We start from the raw sequence: 19,497 nt of genomic DNA, 5'->3' as shown, positions 1-19,497 counted from the left end.
GGAGACCAGTAGTATGCCATGTCGGACACAGCCGTGGAGGGAGGAGTCCCAAAGGGGGAGGTTCTGTTCTACGTCTGTGGGTGGAGTCTGAGGCAAGGGAGGGCCACACCCATCTATCTGTCTCTGAAATTCCAGCCACTGAGCTCCCATGCTTTGAGCCCAGCCAGGCTCAGACAGCCCAGACAGTGCACTGTGAGGACAGCGCCAGGACCAACCACTAGTGGCCTCTGTCTTGACACGGTTACACCAAGTAACTGGACAGACCCAAGGATGCTGCTTATATATCTACAGTTACCCAGTACATAATGTTTACCATGTTCCCCTCAACCTCCAAGTCAAGGCTTCATCAGTAAGATACTCTTCCTCATATAACTCCCCCTCAGCCCACTATACAGCACTCAGCTCCTATCCTGCTGAACTTCACAGGAAGACCACACTCAAAACATCATCAGTCACACAGGTAACTGCCAAAATAAAGGAAATGGCAACATAAAGTGTCTTCATAGAGCGCTGGGGCGCCACGAGCCAGAACTACTTCAATGTACCCGGGGCATAGATTCTACAAGTGAAATTCCATCATTTGGTGTTATGTTGATGGAAAAACGCCATCTCAGGCTCCGCTAGAGACGCTCCCATAAGTGTTCAATTGGGTTGAGATCTGGTGACTGAGACGGCCAGGGCATATGGTTTACACAGTTTTCATGCTCATCAAACCATTCAGTGACCACTCGTGTCCTGTAACATGTAGCCAACATTTTAATACATAATGATGGGATGTTAATTACTTCATTAACTCAAGAACCACACCTGTATGGAGGCATCTGCTTTCAAAATACTTTATATCCCTCATTTAATCGCTTCCATTACTGTGGCAGTTACCTGTACAAACATACGTACTCATGCACACTCACACTCCCCTTAACACTCACACACACATTAATAAACACACCCATACATACACTCTGGTGTGCTCAGTTTTCACTCATGTTTATTCATAAGCATGTTCAGAATCACACATATCTAGAAAAAGAAAGGTATCATAGATCAGAAATAAGAAACGCTCAGTTTGAAAAGAAGGAGGCTGTTATTTAGCTCTGGTAGTACCTAGATTACAGTTGGAGTTGTTGTTGGTGCAAGTAGTCTGGAGAGAGGACAGTAAAATGAAGCGCTGTCTTTCCCATGTCTGGAGAGAGGACAGTAAAATGAGGCGCTGTCTTTCCCATGTCTGGAGAGAGGACAGTAAAATGAAGCGCTGTCTTTCCCATGTCTGGAGAGAGGACAGTAAAATGAGGCGCTGTCTTTCCCATGTCTGGAGAGAGGACAGTAAAATGAAGCGCTGTCTTTCCCATGTCTGGAGAGAGGACAGTAAAATGAAGCGCTGTCTTTCCCATGTCTGGAGAGAGGACAGTAAAATGAAGCGCTGTCTTTCCCAATCTGGAGAGAGGACAGTAAAATGAAGCGCTGTCTTTCCCATGTCTGGAGAGAGGACAGTAAAATGAAGCGCTGTCTTTCCCATGTCTGGAGAGAGGACAGTAAAATGAAGCGCTGTCTTTCCCATGTCTGGAGAGAGGACAGTAAAATGAAGCGCTGTCTTTCCCATGTCTGGAGAGAGGACAGTAAAATGAAGCGCTGTCTTTCCCATGTCTGGAGAGAGGACAGTAAAATGAAGCGCTGTCTTTCCCATGTCTGGAGAGAGGACAGTAAAATGAAGCGCTGTCTTTCCTATGTCTGGAGAGAGGACAGTAAAATGAAGCGCTGTCTTTCCCATGTCTGGAGAGAGGACAGTAAAATGAAGCGCTGTCTTTCCCATGTCTGGAGAGAGGACAGTAAAATAAAGCGCTGTCTTTCCCATGTCCGGAGAGAGGACAGTTCAGGTAACTCTCTACATCCCCTTCCTTACCTGTTAAATATCAGTAGTATAAAGACCAATGTTGAAGACTCTTTTCTTTTCTGTTTCTTTTTTAATTAAGTATATCATTTAGTTTGGGGCAGTGGTACCTTTGAACTCAGTCCTTATTTAAAACTCCTGTCGTGGTGAGGTTTGGTTCACTCCGGTCAAGTTAGTGGCTGGTACCCCTGACCAGGGGGAGGAGGGGGAGGCTGGGAGAGGAACAGGTCGAGGTTTGGGAGCTGCAGGGAACGGTCTGTGGTCGAGGAGGAGGGTCTCAGGTTAGGTTGTCTCCTTCCCCTGTGCTCCGGTCACGGTCTTGATGGAGGTTAAGGTTCTGTTGAACCAGGTCTTCTTGGCTGCCTGGACCTCATTCAGGGCCAGACCCAGGGTGTGCTCCATGTCCTGCAGGGAAGAAAACATACAGAAAGGAGGTTAGGCAAGGGGCAGCATAGCTAGCCCGGGGTAATGGGACAGGAGACTGAGCTTAGAAATCATTCAAACTTGTATTGCCTCAAATTCCCTTCAGGAATTAATTCACAAATTGTTATGATATAGCAGCTGAATTTAAATCAAGTGACATCAGTTGCTATAGCCAGGTGAGTTCAGTTGCTATAGCCAGGAGAGTTCAGTTGCTATAGCCAGGAGAGTTCAGTTGCTATAGCCAGGAGAGTTCAGTTGCTATAGCCAGGAGAGTTCAGTTGCTATAGCCAGGAGAGTTCAGTTGCTATAGCCAGGAGAGTTCAGTTGCTATAGCCAGGAGAGTTCAGTTGCTATAGCCAGTAGACATCAGTTGCTATAGCCAGGTGAGTTCAGTTGCTATAGCCAGGAGAGTTCAGTTGCTATAGCCAGGAGAGTTCAGTTGCTATAGCCAGGAGAGTTCAGTTGCTATAGCCAGGAGAGTTCAGTTGCTATAGCCAGGAGAGTTCAGTTGCTATAGCCAGTAGACATCAGTTGCTATAGCCAGGTGAGTTCAGTTGCTATAGCCAGGAGAGTTCAGTTGCTATAGCCAGGAGAGTTCAGTTGCTATAGCCAGTAGACATCAGTTGCTATAGCCAGTAGACATCAGTTGCTATAGCCAGGAGAGTTCAGTTGCTATAGCCAGGAGAGTTCAGTTGCTATAGCCAGGAGAGTTCAGTTGCTATAGCCAGTAGACATCAGTTGCTATAGCCAGGAGAGTTCAGTTGCTATAGCCAGGAGAGTTCAGTTGCTATAGCCAGGAGTGTTCAGTTGCTATAGCCAGGAGAGTTCAGTTGCTATAGCCAGGAGAGTTCAGTTGCTATAGCCAGGAGAGTTCAGTTGCTATAGCCAGGAGAGTTCAGTTGCTATAGCCAGGAGAGTTCAGTTGCTATAGCCAGGAGAGTTCAGTTGCTATAGCCAGTAGACATCAGTTGCTATAGCCAGGTGAGTTCAGTTGCTATAGCCAGTAGACATCAGTTGCTATAGCCAGGAGAGTTCAGTTGCTATAGCCAGGAGAGTTCAGTTGCTATAGCCAGTAGACATCAGTTGCTATAGCCAGGAGAGTTCAGTTGCTATAGCCAGTAGACATCAGTTGCTATAGCCAGGTGAGTTCAGTTGCTATAGCCAGGAGAGTTCAGTTGCTATAGCCAGGAGAGTTCAGTTGCTATAGCCAGGAGAGTTCAGTTGCTATAGCCAGGAGAGTTCAGTTGCTATAGCCAGGAGAGTTCAGTTGCTATAGCCAGGAGAGTTCAGTTGCTATAGCCAGGAGAGTTCAGTTGCTATAGCCAGGAGAGTTCAGTTGCTATAGCCAGGAGAGTTCAGTTGCTATAGCCAGGAGAGTTCAGTTGCTATAGCCAGGAGAGTTCAGTTGCTATAGCCAGGAGAGTTCAGTTGCTATAGCCAGGAGAGTTCAGTTGCTATAGCCAGGAGAGTTCAGTTGATATAGCCAGGAGAGTTCAGTTGCTATAGCCAGGAGAGTTCAGTTGCTATAGCCAGGAGAGTTCTGTTGCTATAGCCAGGAGAGTTCAGTTGCTATAGCCAGGAGAGTTCTGTTGCTATAGCCAGGTGAGTTCATTGGTCTGGGTTAGGGTCAGAGGTCAGTGCCTGTATCATTGGTCTGGGTCAAGGTTTGAGATCAGTACCTGTATGATTGGTCTGGGTCAGGATCAGTACCTGTATCATTGGTCTGGGTCAGTACCTGTATCATTGGTCTGCGTTAGGGTCAGTACCTGTATCATTGGTCTGGGTTAGGCTCAGTACCTGTATCATTGGTCTGGGTTTGGGTCAGTACCTGTATCATTGGTCTGGGTTAGGCTCAGTACCTGTATCATTGGTCTGGGTTTGGGTCAGTACCTGTATCATTGGTCTGGGTTAGGGTCAAGGTCAGTACCAGTATCATTGGTCTGGGTTAGGGTCAGTAGCTGTATCATTGGTCTGGGTTAGGGTCAGAAGCTGTATCATTGGTCTGGGTCAGGGTCTGGGTCAGTACCTGTATCATTGGTCTGGGTCAGTACCTGTATCTTGCACTCTGCCTCCACCAGTTGTAGTTTGGTCTGGGCCAGTTCCAGCTCCATCTCTCTGAGCTGGTTCTTCAGACCCTCCTTCTCCTCGTCCGTCTCTTCCTCGCTGCCCTCCTTCATCTTCCTCACTGCCTTTAGACGACCCTCCTTGTTGAAGAGGATAGAGCACTTCTCACAGCCCTCCACCTTCAGCTGGGGGAGAGACAGACATCATAGGCCAGGTTACAACATTGCATCTCTAACCCTAACCTTATCCCATTAGAGATGACCCTACTTGTTAAGGAGGACACTGTACTTCTCACAGCCTTAGACCAGGTCACAGGTTATTCCACAGGTTTTTGTGGAACTATATACACTATACTACACTACACTATATAAATCAGGTACAGGTTATTACACTACACTATATAAATCAGGTACAGGTTATTACACTACACTATATAAATCAGGTACAGGTTATTACACTACACTATATAAATCAGGTACAGGTTATTACACTACACTATATAAATCAGGTACAGGTTATTACACTACACTATATAAATCAGGTACAGGTTATTACACTACACTATATAAATCAGGTACAGGTTATTACACTACACTATATAAATCAGGTACAGGTTTTTACACTACACTATATAAATCAGGTACAGGTTATTACACTACACTATATAAATCAGGTACAGGTTATTACACTACACTATATAAATCAGGTACAGGTTATTACACTACACTATATAAATCAGGTACAGGTTATTACACTACACTATATAAATCAGGTACAGGTTATTACACTACACTATATAAATCAGGTACAGGTTATTACACTACACTATATAAATCAGGTACAGGTTATTACACTACACTATATAAATCAGGTACAGGTTATTACACTACACTATATAAATCAGGTACAGGTTATTACACTACACTATATAAATCAGGTACAGGTTATTACACTACACTATATAAATCAGGTACAGGTTATTACACTACACTATATAAATCAGGTACAGGTTATTACACTACACTATATAAATCAGGTACAGGTTATTACACTACACTATATAAATCAGGTACAGGTTATTACACTACACTATATAAACCAGGTACAGGTTATTACACTACACTATATAAACCAGGTACAGGTTATTACACTACACTATATAAATCAGGTACAGGTTATTACACTACACTATATAAATCAGGTACAGGTTATTACACTACACTATATAAATCAGGTACAGGTTATTACACTACACTATATAAATCAGGTACAGGTTATTAGGTTATTACACTACACTATATAAATCAGGTACAGGTTATTACACTACACTATATAAATCAGGTACAGATTATAACACTACAATATATAAATCAGGTACAGGTTATTACACTACACTATATAAATCAGGTACAGGTTATTACACTACACTATATAAATCAGGTACAGGTTATTACACTACACTATATAAATCAGGTACAGGTTATTACACTACACTATATAAATCAGGTACAGGTTATTATACTACACTATATAAATCAGGTACAGGTTATAACACTACACTATATAAATCAGGTATAGGTTATAACACTACACTATATAAATCAGGTACAGGTTATTACACTACACCACAGAGCATATAAAGGTGTCCGCATGCTTCCCAGCTGAAACAGCTCGGCAGAGTTTGTGTATATATTATGAAGACATTTTGTGATGTTTTTGTTTGTTTTGGGCACACACATTTTTTTCTGGGTGTAAGTCTACACCCCTTCGTCGTTGACTGGTCAACAGTAGTGATTCTTCAATCAAATCTTTGTTGTCATTCAATGAGAGACTACTCGTTTACATTTCTTAACTGAAAGAAATATGAGTTAGATGTCAAATTGCATGACTAAGATTTATTTGGCAAAAACATCAAAATAAATGACATATCTTGAATTATCTTAGATTAAAGCTGGCTATTTTGAGGGAGCGTATACTGGCTACGGTTTCAAAATGGAAAAACAGTTCTATTGTCACAGTCTTAAGGGAGTATATAAGCACCGCCCCTCCCCCACCCCCGGGAGGTGTGGGATTGAGTCAGTTCAGGCTGCAGTTGCTGTAATGGACAGAGTGGTTGTAAGGAGGCTAGCAAGGGGAAGAGAAGAGGTTTTAAGTGTCAGGCTGAGTGTAAGGGTCTCTCCTCCACTGGTGAGACAGTCCCCAGCTGCTTCAAGAGCCCTCTCATCCACCCCATCACCACACCTAGCCTGGACATGAGAAACACTACTGCCCTGGCTGTACTTACCATCCACTATCACTGTTCACAAACGAAGAACTGGGCTATTCTGTTTGTCATCAAAATGGAATCGCAATGGATTCTTCATCATACTCCTCATATCAAAATGGAATCGCAATGGATTCTTCATCATACTCCTCATATAAGACTACTAATGTCTGCATATAATTACACTAAGGCTATAATCATGTATACTACACACTTGACATTCTACATGAGACTAACATGTATACATAAACAGCACATGTTAATTCGCTAAGCAGCACTACAAACACAGCCACACAAAGAGAGCATCAACATATACAGTACTCTGTCAGGTCATGTGATTGCATGTCATGTGAATGATTGTGTGTCTTGTCGGTCATTTGTTTGTGTGACGTCACGTGTTTTAATACAGTGGTCAGTCATATCTGTCATGTGATTGTCGTGATTGTTTGATGTGATTGTGGTCTGTCATGTGATCGTGTGTCAGGTCATGTGATGATGGGGACTCACCCGGATCTTCTCCACCTCTCCCTTGTTGGCCATCTGCTGTTTCTCCAGACGCTCACTGAGCTGAGAGCAGATCTACAGAGATCAACACAGAGGTCAAAAGGTCAAACAGAGCACTGAGGTCAACTCCACATAGACACACAAAACTTGTGGGGACGTCAAAGGTCTGAGGGTGTAGGGGTGGGGCAAAGATCTGAGGGTATAGGGGTGGGGGTTAAAGGTCTGAGGGTATAGGGGTGGGGCAAAGATCTGAGGGTATAGGGGTGGGGCAAAGATCTGAGGGTGTAGGGGTGGGGGGAGTTAAAGGTCTGAGGGTGTAGGGGTGGGGGGAGTTAAAGGTCTGAGGGTGTAGGGGTGGGGGGAGTTAAAGGTCTGAGGGTGTAGGGGTGGGGGGAGTTAAAGATCTGAGGGTATAGGCGTGGGGGGAGTTAAAGGTCTGAGGGTGTAGGGGTGGGGGAGTTAAAGATCTGAGGGTATAGGGGTGGGGGGAGTTAAAGGTCTGAGGGTGTAGGGGTGGGGGGAGTTAAAGATCTGAGGGTATAGGGGTGGGGGGAGTTAAAGGTCTGAGGGTGTAGGGGTGGGGGAGTTAAAGATCTGGGGGTATAGGGGTGGGGGGAGTTAAAGGTCTGAGGGTGTAGGGGTGGGGGGAGTTAAAGATCTGAGGGTATAGGGGTGGGGGGAGTTAAAGGTCTGAGGGTGTAGGGGTGGGGGAGTCAAAGGTCTGAGGGTGTAGGGGTGGGGCAAAGATCTGAGGGTATAGGGGTGGGGCAAAGATCTGAGGGTATAGGGGTGGGGCAAAGATCTGAGGGTATAGGGGTGGGGGAGTTAAAGGTCTGAGGGTGTAGGGGTGGGGGAGTCAAAGGTCTGAGGGTATAGGGGTGGGGGGAGTCAAAGGTCTGAGGGTGTAAGGGTGGGGCAAAGATCTGAGGGTATAGGGGTGGGGGGAGTTAAAGGTCTGAGGGTGTAGGGGTGGGGGAGTCAAAGGTCTGAGGGTGTAAGGGTGGGGCAAAGATATGAAGGTATAGGGGTGGGGGAGTTAAAGGTCTGAGGGTGTAGGGGTGGGGGGAGTCAAAGGTCTGAGGGTGTAGGGGAGTTAAAGGTCTGAGGGTGTAGGGGTGGGGGGAGTCAAAGGTCTGAGGGTGTAGGGGTGGGGGAGTCAAAGGTCGGAGGGTGTAGGGGTGGGGGGAGTCAAAGGTCTGAGGGTGTAGGGGTGGGGGGGAGTCAAAGGTCGGAGGGTGTAGGGGTGGGGCAAAGATCTGAGGGTATAGGGGTGGGGCAAAGATCTGAGGGTATAGGGGTGGGGCAAAGATCTGAGGGTATAGGGGTGGGAGGGAGTTAAAGGTCTGAGGGTGTAGGGGTGGGGGAGTCAAAGGTCTAAGGGTGTAGGGGTGGGGGGGAGTTAAAGGTCTGAGGGTGTAGGGGTGGGGGAGTCAAAGGTCTGAGGGTATAGGGGTGGGGGGAGTCAAAGGTCTGAGGGTGTAAGGGTGGGGCAAAGATCTGAGGGTATAGGGGTGGGGGGAGTTAAAGGTCTGAGAGTGTAGGGGTGGGGGAGTCAAAGGTCTGAGGGTATAGGGGTGGGGGGAGGCAAAGGTCAGAGGGTGTAGGGGTGGGGGAGTCAAAGGTCTGAGGGTGTAGGGGTGGGGGGAGTCAAAGGTCTGAGGGTGTAGGGGTGGGGGGAGTCAAAGGTCGGAGGGTGTAGGGGTGGGGCAAAGATCTGAGGGTATAGGGGTGGGGGGAGTTAAAGGTCTGAGGGTGTAGGGGTGGGGGGAGTCAAAGGTCTGAGGGTGTAGGGGTGGGGGGAGTCAAAGGTCTGAGGGTGTAGGGGAGTTAAAGGTCTGAGGGTGTAGGGGTGGGGGAGTCAAAGGTCTGAGGGTGTAGGGGTGGGGGGAGTCAAAGGTCGGAGGGTGTAGGGGTGGGGGGAGTCAAAGGTCTGAGGGTGTAGGGGTGGGGGAGTCAAAGGTCGGAGGGTGTAGGGGTGGGGCAAAGGTCTGAGGGTATAGGGGTGGGGCAAAGATCTGAGGGTATAGGGGTGGGGCAAAGATCTGAGGGTATAGGGGTGGGGGGAGTTAAAGGTCTGAGGGTGTAGGGGTGGGGGGAGTCAAAGGTCTGAGGGTGTAAGGGTGGGGCAAAGATCTGAGGGTATAGGGGTGGGGGGAGTTAAAGGTCTGAGGGTGTAGGGGTGGGGGGAGTCAAAGGTCGGAGGGTGTAGGGGTGGGGGAGTCAAAGGTCGGAGGGTGTAGAGGTGGGGCAAAGATCTGAGGGTGTAGGGGTGGGGGGAGTCAAAGGTCTGAGGGTATAGGGGTGGGGGGAGTTAAAGGTCTGAGGGTGTAAGGGTGGGGCAAAGATCTGAGGGTATAGGGGTGGGGGGAGTTAAAGGTCTGAGGGTGTAGGGGTGGGGGGGAGTCAAAGGTCGGAGGGTGTAGGGGTGGGGGGAGTCAAAGGTCGGAGGGTGTAGGGGTGGGGCAAAAATCTGAGGGTATAGGGGTGGGGGGAGGCAAAGGTCAGAGGGTGTAGGGGTGGGGGGAGTGTCTCTAAAATGAGAGGTTGTAAAGTGTGAAAAGATGACAACGGCTCATCCCAAAGACAGCTATCATAAATAATGTAAAACCTGTTCATAACAAACCCTTATCATCCCACAGCTAAACCGCCTCCTTCAAAATAACCACTGTCCTATGAGTGACTCAGAGAAACTATACGTCCCTGTCTGTCTATCTGTGTGTCTCTGTCGTCTGTGTCTCTGTCGTCTGTGTCTCTGTCGTCTGTGTCTCTGTCGTCTGTGTCTCTGTCGTCTGTGTCTCTGTCGTCTGTGTCTGTCGTCTGTGTCTGTCGTCTGTGTCTGTCGTCTGTGTCTGTCGTCTGTGTCTGTCGTCTGTGTCTGTCGTCTGTGTCTGTCGTCTGTGTCTGTCGTCTGTGTCTGTCGTCTGTGTCTGTCGTCTGTGTCTGTCGTCTGTGTCTGTCGTCTGTGTCTGTCGTCTGTGTCTGTCTGTCTGCAGTGCCTTAGACCGCTTCCCCACTCAGGAGGCCCTTATCTGTCAGTTGTGATCAAAACATAGTGTAGACAAATTACCTAGACGGCTAATTTACATCCGCAGTCCCTAGGTAAGTAATAAATATGATGTCACTATGTAGAATACAATTTGAAACAACTTTATACATGTAGAACAAAAGTAAACATGGTATATCTCCTGTCAGCTTACCTGTTTGTACTCTCCTATGATGGAACCATTGTTCTTTATCTCAGACTCTGATTTTCCCAGCTCCCGTCTGCACATCTCTTTCAGCTGTGGACACACGCAGACGCACGCAGTGATATTATACACTGAATGAATGATTCTCATGGCTGCCTACTGTGACCTACATGATAACCTCCTCTCAGTCAGCAGTCAACTGTCCTTGGGCCTGTATAAACTACCTACAGTAGTGACACACTCAACAAGGAGTGTAATGTAGTCATGAAGAGGACAGCAACAGATGTCCCTTGAGCGAGTGTTACTCTCATAAGTGGACATCATGAGAAATAACGTAGAGAGAGCAGGTAATGACAGATCCTGTGTTGGGCCAAAGTCCTAGAACACAGGCAGTGGCCACAGTGAATAGGGCAGGACAACATCCCCCTCTGTCTTAAAGAGACAGAAAGACATAAATAACACTGCTCTCCAATCAAGGTGCATCAACAGACGAGCAATCTGAAGAACATTCAGCGACTCTCCAAAGGACAATGGTATATTTATGGATCAAACCAATACATCAATGTCCATGGTCAGTGGACCTCCGTTCTCTTTTCCAATACTAAAGGAATCTTTTGTTTATTTTAAAAATGGACAGCCAGCCAGACAGAGTCAGCCAGACAGCTAGCCAAACAGACAGTCAGCCAGACAGCCAGCCAAACAGACAGACAGCCGAACAGACAGTCAGCCAGACAGCTCGCCAAACAGACAGCTAACCAGACAGCCAACAAGCCATACAGACAGACAGCTATCCAGACAGCCAGGCAGACAGCTGACAGCCATACAGTCAGTCAGCCAGCCAGCCATACAGTCAGTCAGCCAGCCAGTCAGCCAGCTATCCAGACAGTCAGCCAGCTATCCAGACAGTCAGCCAGCTATCCAGACAGTCAGCCAGCTATCCAGACAGTCAGCCAGCTATCCAGACAGTCAGCCAGCTATCCAGACAGTCAGACAGTCAGCCAGCCAGCCAGACAGCCAGTCAGTTATCCAGCCAGCCAGCCAGCCAGCCAGCCAGCCAGCCAGCCAGCCAGCCAGCCAGCCAGCCAGCTATCCAGACAGACAGCTAGCCAGCCAGACAGACAGACAGACAGACAGACAGACAGACAGACAGACAGCCAGTCAGCCAGCCAGCCAGCCAGCCAGCCAGCTATCCAGACAGACAGCTAGCCAGCCAGCTAGCCGGACAGTCAGCCAGACAGACAGCTAGCCAGACAGCTAGCCAGCCAGACAACCAGCCAGCCAGCTATCCAGACAGACAGCTAGCCAGCCAGCTATCCAGCTATCCAGACAGACAGCTAGCCAGCCAGCCAGCCAGCCAGACAGACCTGTGCAGACTCCTCCTCTAGTCGTCTCTTCTCGTCCTCTGAATCCACCAGCTTCTGTTTGGTCATCAACAGCTCCTTGTTGAGAGCGTCTGCTTTCTCCTCAGCCTGAGGGACAGACAGACAGACACATGGGTACGGGTAACAGGTCTACTGACATTAGCTAATGCCAAATGACAAGAAAAACCTAGCAGAGTATTAGAAATGTATAAACACACATACAGGTTTACAGACTTGCACAAGTAAAAAAGGATTCACGAGGGATGTGTCTTACGTTGTCCAGGTCTTTGCGCAGAGCGATTTTGCTGCTGACCAGTTCATGGGCCAGGTCATCATTCTCCTGCTCCAGACGCATGTTAGCCTCCTGGAGACGACGGTTCTCCCTCTACAGGGGAGGAGAGGAGGAAGGTAAGAGTGAGTGAGTGAGTGAGTGAGTGAGTGAGTGAGTGAGTGAGTGAGTGAGTGGAAGAGGGGGGGGTAGAGATATTGGGAGAGAGAAAGTTAAGAGGACTCAGTGAGATGAAGAGTGGAAAGAGTAGAGGATTGGAAAACGAGAGAGTAGCCTGCTGCTGATAGAAGAGAGAGAGAAGCCTGTTGCTGGTAGAAGAGAGAGAGAGAAGCCTGTTGCTGGTAGAAGAGAGAGAGAGAGAAGCATGTTGCTGATAGAAGAGAGAGAGAGAAGCCTGTTGCTGGTAGAAGAGAGAGAGAGAAGCATGTTGCTGATAGAAGAGAAAGAGAGAGATAAGCCTGTTGCTGATAGGAGAGAGAGAGAGAGAGAGAGAGAGAGAGAGAGAGAGAGAGAGAGAGAGAGAGAGAGAAGCCTGTTGCTGGTAGAAGAGAAAGAGAGAGAGAGAGTAGCCTGTTGCTGATAGAAGAGAGAGAGAGATAAGCCTGTTGCTGATAGAAGAGAGAGAGAGAGAGAGAGAGAGAGAGAGAGAGAGAGAGAGAGAGAGAGAGCGAGAGAGAGAGAGAGAGAAGCCTGTTGCTGGTAGAAGAGAGGGTGAGAGAGAGAGATAAGCCTGTTGCTGATAGGAGAGAGGGTGAGAGAGAGAGATAAGCCTGTTGCTGATAAGAGAGAGAGAGAAGCCTGTTGCTGGTAGAAGAGAAAGAGAGAGAGAGAGATAGAGTAGTCTGTTGCTGATAGAAGAGAGGGTGAGAGAGAGAGAGAGAGAGAGAGAGAGAGAGAGAGAGAGAGAGAGAGAGAGAGAGAGAGAGAGAAGCCTGTTGCTGATAGAAGAGAGGGTGAGAGAGAGAGAGAAGCCTGTTGCTGATAGGAGAGAGAGAGAGAGAGATAAGCCTGTTGCTGATAGAAGAGAGAGAGAGAGAGAGGCCTGTTGCTGGTAGAAGAGAAAGAGAGAGAGAGTAGCCTATTGCTGATAGAAGAGAGAGTAGCCTATTGCTGATAGAAGAGAGAGTAGCCTATTGCTGATAGAAGAGAGAGTAGCCTGTTGCTGATAGGAGAGAGAGAGTAGCCTATTGCTGATAGAAGAGAGAGTAGCCTATTGCTGATAGAAGAGAGAGTAGCCTGTTGCTGATAGGAGAGAGAGAGAGAGAGAGAGAGAGAGAGAGAGAGAGAGAGAGAGAGAGAGAGAGAAGCCTGTTGCTGGTAGAAGAGAAAGAGAGAGAGAGAGTAGCCTGTTGCTGATAGAAGAGAGAGAGAGATAAGCCTGTTGCTGATAGAAGAGAGAGAGAGAGAGAGAGAGAGAGAGAGAGAGGGAGAGAGCGAGAGAGAGAGAGAGAGAAGCCTGTTGCTGGTAGAAGAGAGGGTGAGAGAGAGAGATAAGCCTGTTGCTGATAGGAGAGAGGGTGAGAGAGAGAGATAAGCCTGTTGCTGATAAGAGAGAGAGAGAGAAGCCTGTTGCTGGTAGAAGAGAAAGAGAGAGAGAGAGAGAGAGTAGTCTGTTGCTGATAGAAGAGAGGGTGAGAGAGAGAGAGAGAGAGAGAGAGAGAGAGAGAGAGAGAGAGAGAGAAGCCTGTTGCTGATAGAAGAGAGGGTGAGAGAGAGAGAGAAGCCTGTTGCTGATAGGAGAGAGAGAGAGAGAGATAAGCCTGTTGCTGATAGAAGAGAGAGAGAGAGAGAGGCCTGTTGCTGGTAGAAGAGAAAGAGAGAGAGAGAGTAGCCTATTGCTGATAGAAGAGAGTAGCCTATTGCTGATAGAAGAGAGAGTAGCCTATTGCTGATAGAAGAGAGAGTAGCCTATTGCTGATAGAAGAGAGAGTAGCCTGTTGCTGATAGGAGAGAGAGAGTAGCCTATTGCTGATAGAAGAGAGAGTAGCCTATTGCTGATAGAAGAGAGAGTAGCCTGTTGCTGATAGGAGAGAGAGTAGCCTGTTGCTGATAGGAGAGAGTAGCCTATTGCTGATAGAAGAGAGAGTAGCCTGTTGCTGATAGGAGAGAGAGAGTAGCCTATTGCTGATAGAAGAGAGAGTAGCCTATTGCTGATAGAAGAGAGAGTAGCCTGTTGCTGATAGGAGAGAGAGAGTAGCCTATTGCTGATAGAAGAGAGAGTAGCCTATTGCTGATAGAAGAGAGTAGCCTATTGCTGATAGAAGAGAGAGTAGCCTATTGCTGATAGAAGAGAGAGTAGCCTGTTGCTGATAGAAGAGAGAGAGAGAGAGTAGCCAATTGCTGATAGAAGAGAGAGTAGCCTGTTGCTGATAGAAGAGAGAGAGAGAGTAGCCTGTTGCTGATAGAAGAGAGAGAGAGAGTAGCCTGTTGCTGATAGAAGAGAGAGAGAGAGTAGCCTATTGCTGATAGAAGAGAGAGTAGCCTGTTGCTGTCTTCCTGTTTCAGTGGACTGGTGACATATATAATGTTACACTATTCTTGTAAATAACATCCTCTTGAGAACAACCTTGGTGAAAAAAATGGACCTGTCTGCAGTCCACATTCACCTGCACTGCAGACATGAATGGCATTACAACTAGCTAATGGATTCCACTGGGCTGGGATTGGATATGTGTACAAGGTGTACACAGTCTATTTCAGAGACTCCCTGGATCACTGAAGTGTTCTGTGATTACCATCTCTCTTGGGAGAAGATAAGAAAAGTCAATATAATAGAATGACTGAAAGCAAGTAAACAATCTAACACATTGATTGATGAATTGGTTGAGTGTTCGTACCTCATATCTCTCAATGGGAGGCTCCTGCTGCTCCTGCTGTTCTCTCATGCTGTCATATTCCTTCTCATACTTTTTCAGCTTCTTCTGGCTGATCTGTTGGGACAGACCCAGTGTAACTGGACAACATCTACAGATGTACGTACAGTAGACGACACAGAGGTGAAGGCTCCCCATAGCCTCTGTCTGATTACAGCTCTAGTCATGGAGCAAAGGCATCTTTGATGACAGTACCAGTCAGGTGACTGGTATCTACACACAAACCTGTGTCAAGCACGAGCTACTTGAAGGTTATCCTGCATGTACAGTATAGCACCTCTTCCTATTTAATAAAGACCCATGAACAATCCTGCATCTGTCTGTGTGACGCAAAACAAGCTTCATTAACATTTATTTCGATGCCCTCTTCCCTTCCCTCCTCTCCCCTTCCCTCCACTTCTCTCCCCTCCCCTTCTCTCCCCTCCTCTTCTCTTCTCTCCTCTTCTCTTCTCTCCTCTTCTCTTCTCTCCTCTTCTCTTCTCTCCCCTCCTCTTCTCTCCCTTCCCTCCTCTTCTCTCCCTTCCCTCCTCTTCTCTCCCTTCCCTCCTCTTCTCTCCCTTCCCTCCTCTTCTTTCCCCTCCTCTCCTCTTCCCTCCTCTTCTCTCCCTTCCCTCCTCTTCTCTCCCTTCCCTCCTCTTCTCTCCCTTCCCTCCTCTTCTTTCCCTCCCCTCTTCTCTCCCCTCCTCTCCTCACCCCTCCACTTCCCTCTTCTCTCCCCTGCTGTGCGTGTGTGTGTGTGCGTGCGTGTGTAAATATGCTCTTTCTCCAGCAGGCAGCTCGTTGTAAATGAGATCTATTTAGCCGGCTGTCATTTCCTCCGGCTCAGACCACAGTACAGAACCGGGTCAGTTGTGGAGGAACGGTCCATAATGAACCCAGTGATGGATTCAGCTATAGTGGGTAACCTGGCTACATTACTGACACCCCTGCTATCATGGCTCAGGAGCTAGTGGGCGTGTTTGTATCTGGAACAGCACAGCCTACATGACTTTCAATGCTAGCCTTCAATATTGAATGTGTGTGTGTGTGTGTGTGTGTGTGTGTGTGTGTGTGTGTGTGTGTGTGTGTGTGTGTGTGTGTGTGTGTGTGTGTGTGTGTGTGTGTGTGTGGCAAATTAGATTTAGGTGGGTCCACAGTCCACAGTGAGGTTGAGACAGAACGGCAGGCACTGTGATAAAATTAGAGGGTTGAAGTCAGGAGGTGCCAATCTAGACAGAGACTGCTGTCCCAGTCCGACAGCTGCTGTCCCAGTCCGACAGCTGCTGTCCCAGTCCGACAGCTGCTGTCCCAGTCCGACAGCTGCTGTCCCAGTCCGACAGCTGCTGTCCCAGTCCGACAGCTGCTGTCCCAGTCCGACAGCTGTTACAGCTGTTGTCCCAGTCCGATAGCTGCTGTCCCAGTCCGACAGCTGTTACAGCTGTTGTCCCAGTCCGACAGCTGCTGTCCCAGTCCGACAGCTGTTACAGCTGTTGTCCCAGTCCGACAGCTGCTGTCCCAGTCCGACAGCTGCTACAGCTGCTGTCCCAGTCCGACAGCTGTTGTCCCAGTCCGACAGCTGTTACAGCTGTTGTCCCAGTCGACAGCTCAGCTGCTGCTGTCCCAGTACGACAGCTGTTACAGCTGTTGTCCCAGTCCGACAGCTGCTGTCCCAGTCCGACAGCTGCTGTCCCAGTCCGACAGCTGCTGTCCCAGTCCGACAGCTGCTGTCCCAGTCCGACAGCTGCTGTCCCAGTCCGACAGCTGCTGTCCCAGTCCGACAGCTGCTGTCCCAGTCCGACAGCTGCTGTCCCAGTCAGACAGCTGTTACAGCTGTTGTCCCAGTCCGACAGCTGCTGTCCCAGTCCGACAGCTGTTACAGCTGTTGTCCCAGTCCGATAGCTGCTGTCCCAGTCCGACAGCTGTTACAGCTGTTGTCCCAGTCCGACAGCTGCTGTCCCAGTCCGACAGCTGCTGTCCCAGTCCGACAGCTGTTGGCCCAGTCCGACAGCTGCTGTCCCAGTCCGACAGCTGCTGTCCCAGTCCGACAGCTGCTGTCCCAGTCCGACAGCTGCTGTCCCAGTCCGACAGCTGCTGTCCCAGTCCGACAGCTGCTGTCCCAGTCCCACAGCTGTTACAGCTGTTGTCCCAGTCCGACAGCTGTTACAGCTGTTGTCCCAGTCCGACAGCTGCTGTCCCAGTCCGACAGCTGTTACAGCTGCTGTCCCAGTCCGACAGCTGTTGTCCCAGTCCGACAGCTGTTACAGCTGTTGTCCCAGTCCGACAGCTGTTACAGCTGTTGTCCCAGTCCGACAGCTGCTGTCCCAGTCCGACAGCTGCTGTCCCAGTCCGACAGCTGCTGTCCCAGTCCGAAAGCTGTTGTCCCAGTCCGACAGCTGCTGTCCCAGTCCGACAGCTGCTGTCCCAGTCCGACAGCTGCTGTCCCAGTCCGACAGCTGCTGTCCCAGTCAGACAGCTGTTACAGCTGTTGTCCCAGTCCGACAGCTGCTGTCCCAGTCCGACAGCTGTTACAGCTGTTGTCCCAGTCCGATAGCTGCTGTCCCAGTCCGACAGCTGTTACAGCTGTTGTCCCAGTCCGACAGCTGTTGTCCCAGTCCGACAGCTGTTACAGCTGTTGTCCCAGTCCGATAGCTGCTGTCCCAGTCCGACAGCTGTTACAGCTGTTGTCCCAGTCCGACAGCTGTTGTCCCAGTCCGACAGCTGCTACAGCTGTTGTCCCAGTCCGATAGCTGCTGTCCCAGTCCGACAGCTGTTACAGCTGCTGTCCCAGTCCGACAGCTGCTGTCCCAGTCAGACAGCTGTTACAGCTGTTGTCCCAGTCCGATAGCTGCTGTCCCAGTCCGACAGCTGTTACAGCTGTTGTCCCAGTCCGACAGCTGCTGTCCCAGTCCGACAGCTGCTGTCCCAGTCCGACAGCTGTTGGCCCAGTCCGACAGCTGTTGGCCCAGTCTGACAGCTGCTGTCCCAGTCCGACACCTGCTGTCCCAGTCCGACAGCTGCTGTCCCAGTCCGACAGCTATTACAGCTGCTGTCCCAGTCCGATAGCTGCTGTCCCAGTCCGACAGCTGTTACAGCTGTTGTCCCAGTCCGATAGCTGCTGTCCCAGTCCGACAGCTGTTACAGCTGTTGTCCCAGTCCGACTGCTGCTGTCCCAGTCCGACAGCTGTTACAGCTGTTGTCCTAGTCCGACAGCTGCTGTCCCAGTCCGACAGCTGCTGTCCCAGTCCGACAGCTGCTGTCCCAGTCAGACAGCTGTTGGCCCAGTCCGACAGCTGTTGGCCCAGTCCGACAGCTGTTGGCCCAGTCCGACAGCTGCTGTCCCAGTCCGACAGCTGCTGTCCCAGTCCGACAGCTGCTGTCCCAGTCCGACAGCTATTACAGCTGCTGTCCCAGTCCGATAGCTGCTGTCCCAGTCCGACAGCTGTTACAGCTGCTGTCCCAGTCCGACAGCTGCTGTCCCAGTCCGACAGCTGTTACAGCTGCTGTCCCAGTCCGACAGCTGTTGTCCCAGTCCGACAGCTGTTGTCCCAGTCCGACAGCTGTTGTCCCAGTCCGACAGCTGTTACAGCTGCTGTCCCAGTCCAACAGCTGCTGTCCCAGTCCGACAGCTGCTGTCCCAGTCCGACAGCTGCTGTCCCAGTCCGACAGCTGCTGTCCCAGTCCGACAGCTGCTGTCCCAGTCCGACAGCTGCTGTCCCAGTCCGACAGCTGCTGTCCCAGTCAGACAGCTGTTGTCCCAGTCCGACAGCTGTTACAGCTGTTGTCCCAGTCCGACAGCTGTTGTCCCAGTCCGACAGCTGTTACAGCTGTTGTCCCAGTCCGATAGCTGCTGTCCCAGTCCGACAGCTGTTACAGCTGTTGTCCCAGTCCGACAGCTGCTGTCCCAGTCCGACAGCTGCTGTCCCAGTCAGACAGCTGTTACAGCTGTTGTCCCAGTCCGACAGCTGTTACAGCTGTTGTCCCAGTCCGATAGCTGCTGTCCCAGTCCGACAGCTGCTGTCCCAGTCAGACAGCTGTTACAGCTGTTGTCCCAGTCCGATAGCTGCTGTCCCAGTCCGACAGCTGTTACAGCTGTTGTCCCAGTCCGACAGCTGCTGTCCCAGTCCGACAGCTGTTACAGCTGCTGTCCCAGTCCGACAGCTGCTGTCCCAGTCCGACAGCTGCTGTCCCAGTCAGACAGCTGTTACAGCTGTTGTCCCAGTCCGACAGCTGTTACAGCTGTTGTCCCAGTCCGACAGCTGTTGTCCCAGTCCGACAGCTGCTTTTAGAGAAGCCATCAGAGCAGAACAGAAAGACTTGGAGAATAGCAAACTGAACACTACTGACAAAACCTATGACAGGATGACAGTATCTTCATCCTAAGTATGTGTCTACCCGGATGCGAAAGAGTCATCCCCAAAACTCCAAGTCTTCCAACGTACTGATGAAATAAACTGTGTGCACTAAACAGTGTGTGTCTGTGTACATGTGATCAGTATATAAAGCTTGAATAAAAATAGCATTTTCAAATTCCAAAAATGTTTTTGTTTATTTGTGAGAGAACTTCTTTTGTAAGCTAGAACTGAATTCCCACACTATCACATTATCTACTGAAAGGACCAAGTAGTCGACTGGAGCAGTTGAGTGAGAGAGAGAGGAACCAGGCTC

General features: G+C 49.4%; 1 protein-coding gene across 1 annotated transcript in view; it reads right to left on the bottom strand.

Annotated features, from left to right (window-relative positions):
- Positions 1 to 966: 966 nt before the first annotated feature.
- The window catches only part of LOC123999278 (rab GTPase-activating protein 1-like), a 168,881-nt gene continuing 150,350 nt past the window's right edge, over positions 967 to 19,497 (bottom strand). The window contains 7 exon segments of the mRNA XM_046304873.1: positions 967 to 2,293; positions 4,363 to 4,560; positions 7,146 to 7,217; positions 10,340 to 10,423; positions 11,695 to 11,799; positions 11,966 to 12,076; positions 14,818 to 14,910. Of these exon segments, the coding sequence (XP_046160829.1) occupies positions 2,171 to 2,293; positions 4,363 to 4,560; positions 7,146 to 7,217; positions 10,340 to 10,423; positions 11,695 to 11,799; positions 11,966 to 12,076; positions 14,818 to 14,910 (786 nt within the window). The 3' untranslated portion in view covers positions 967 to 2,170.

This window comes from Oncorhynchus gorbuscha, linkage group LG16 (genome assembly GCF_021184085.1).
Source record: "Oncorhynchus gorbuscha isolate QuinsamMale2020 ecotype Even-year linkage group LG16, OgorEven_v1.0, whole genome shotgun sequence".
NCBI classification, from domain to species: Eukaryota; Metazoa; Chordata; class Actinopteri; order Salmoniformes; family Salmonidae; genus Oncorhynchus; species Oncorhynchus gorbuscha.
The sequence above is the reverse complement of the archived record's forward strand: the minus strand, read 5'-3'. Positions and strand labels throughout refer to the sequence as shown.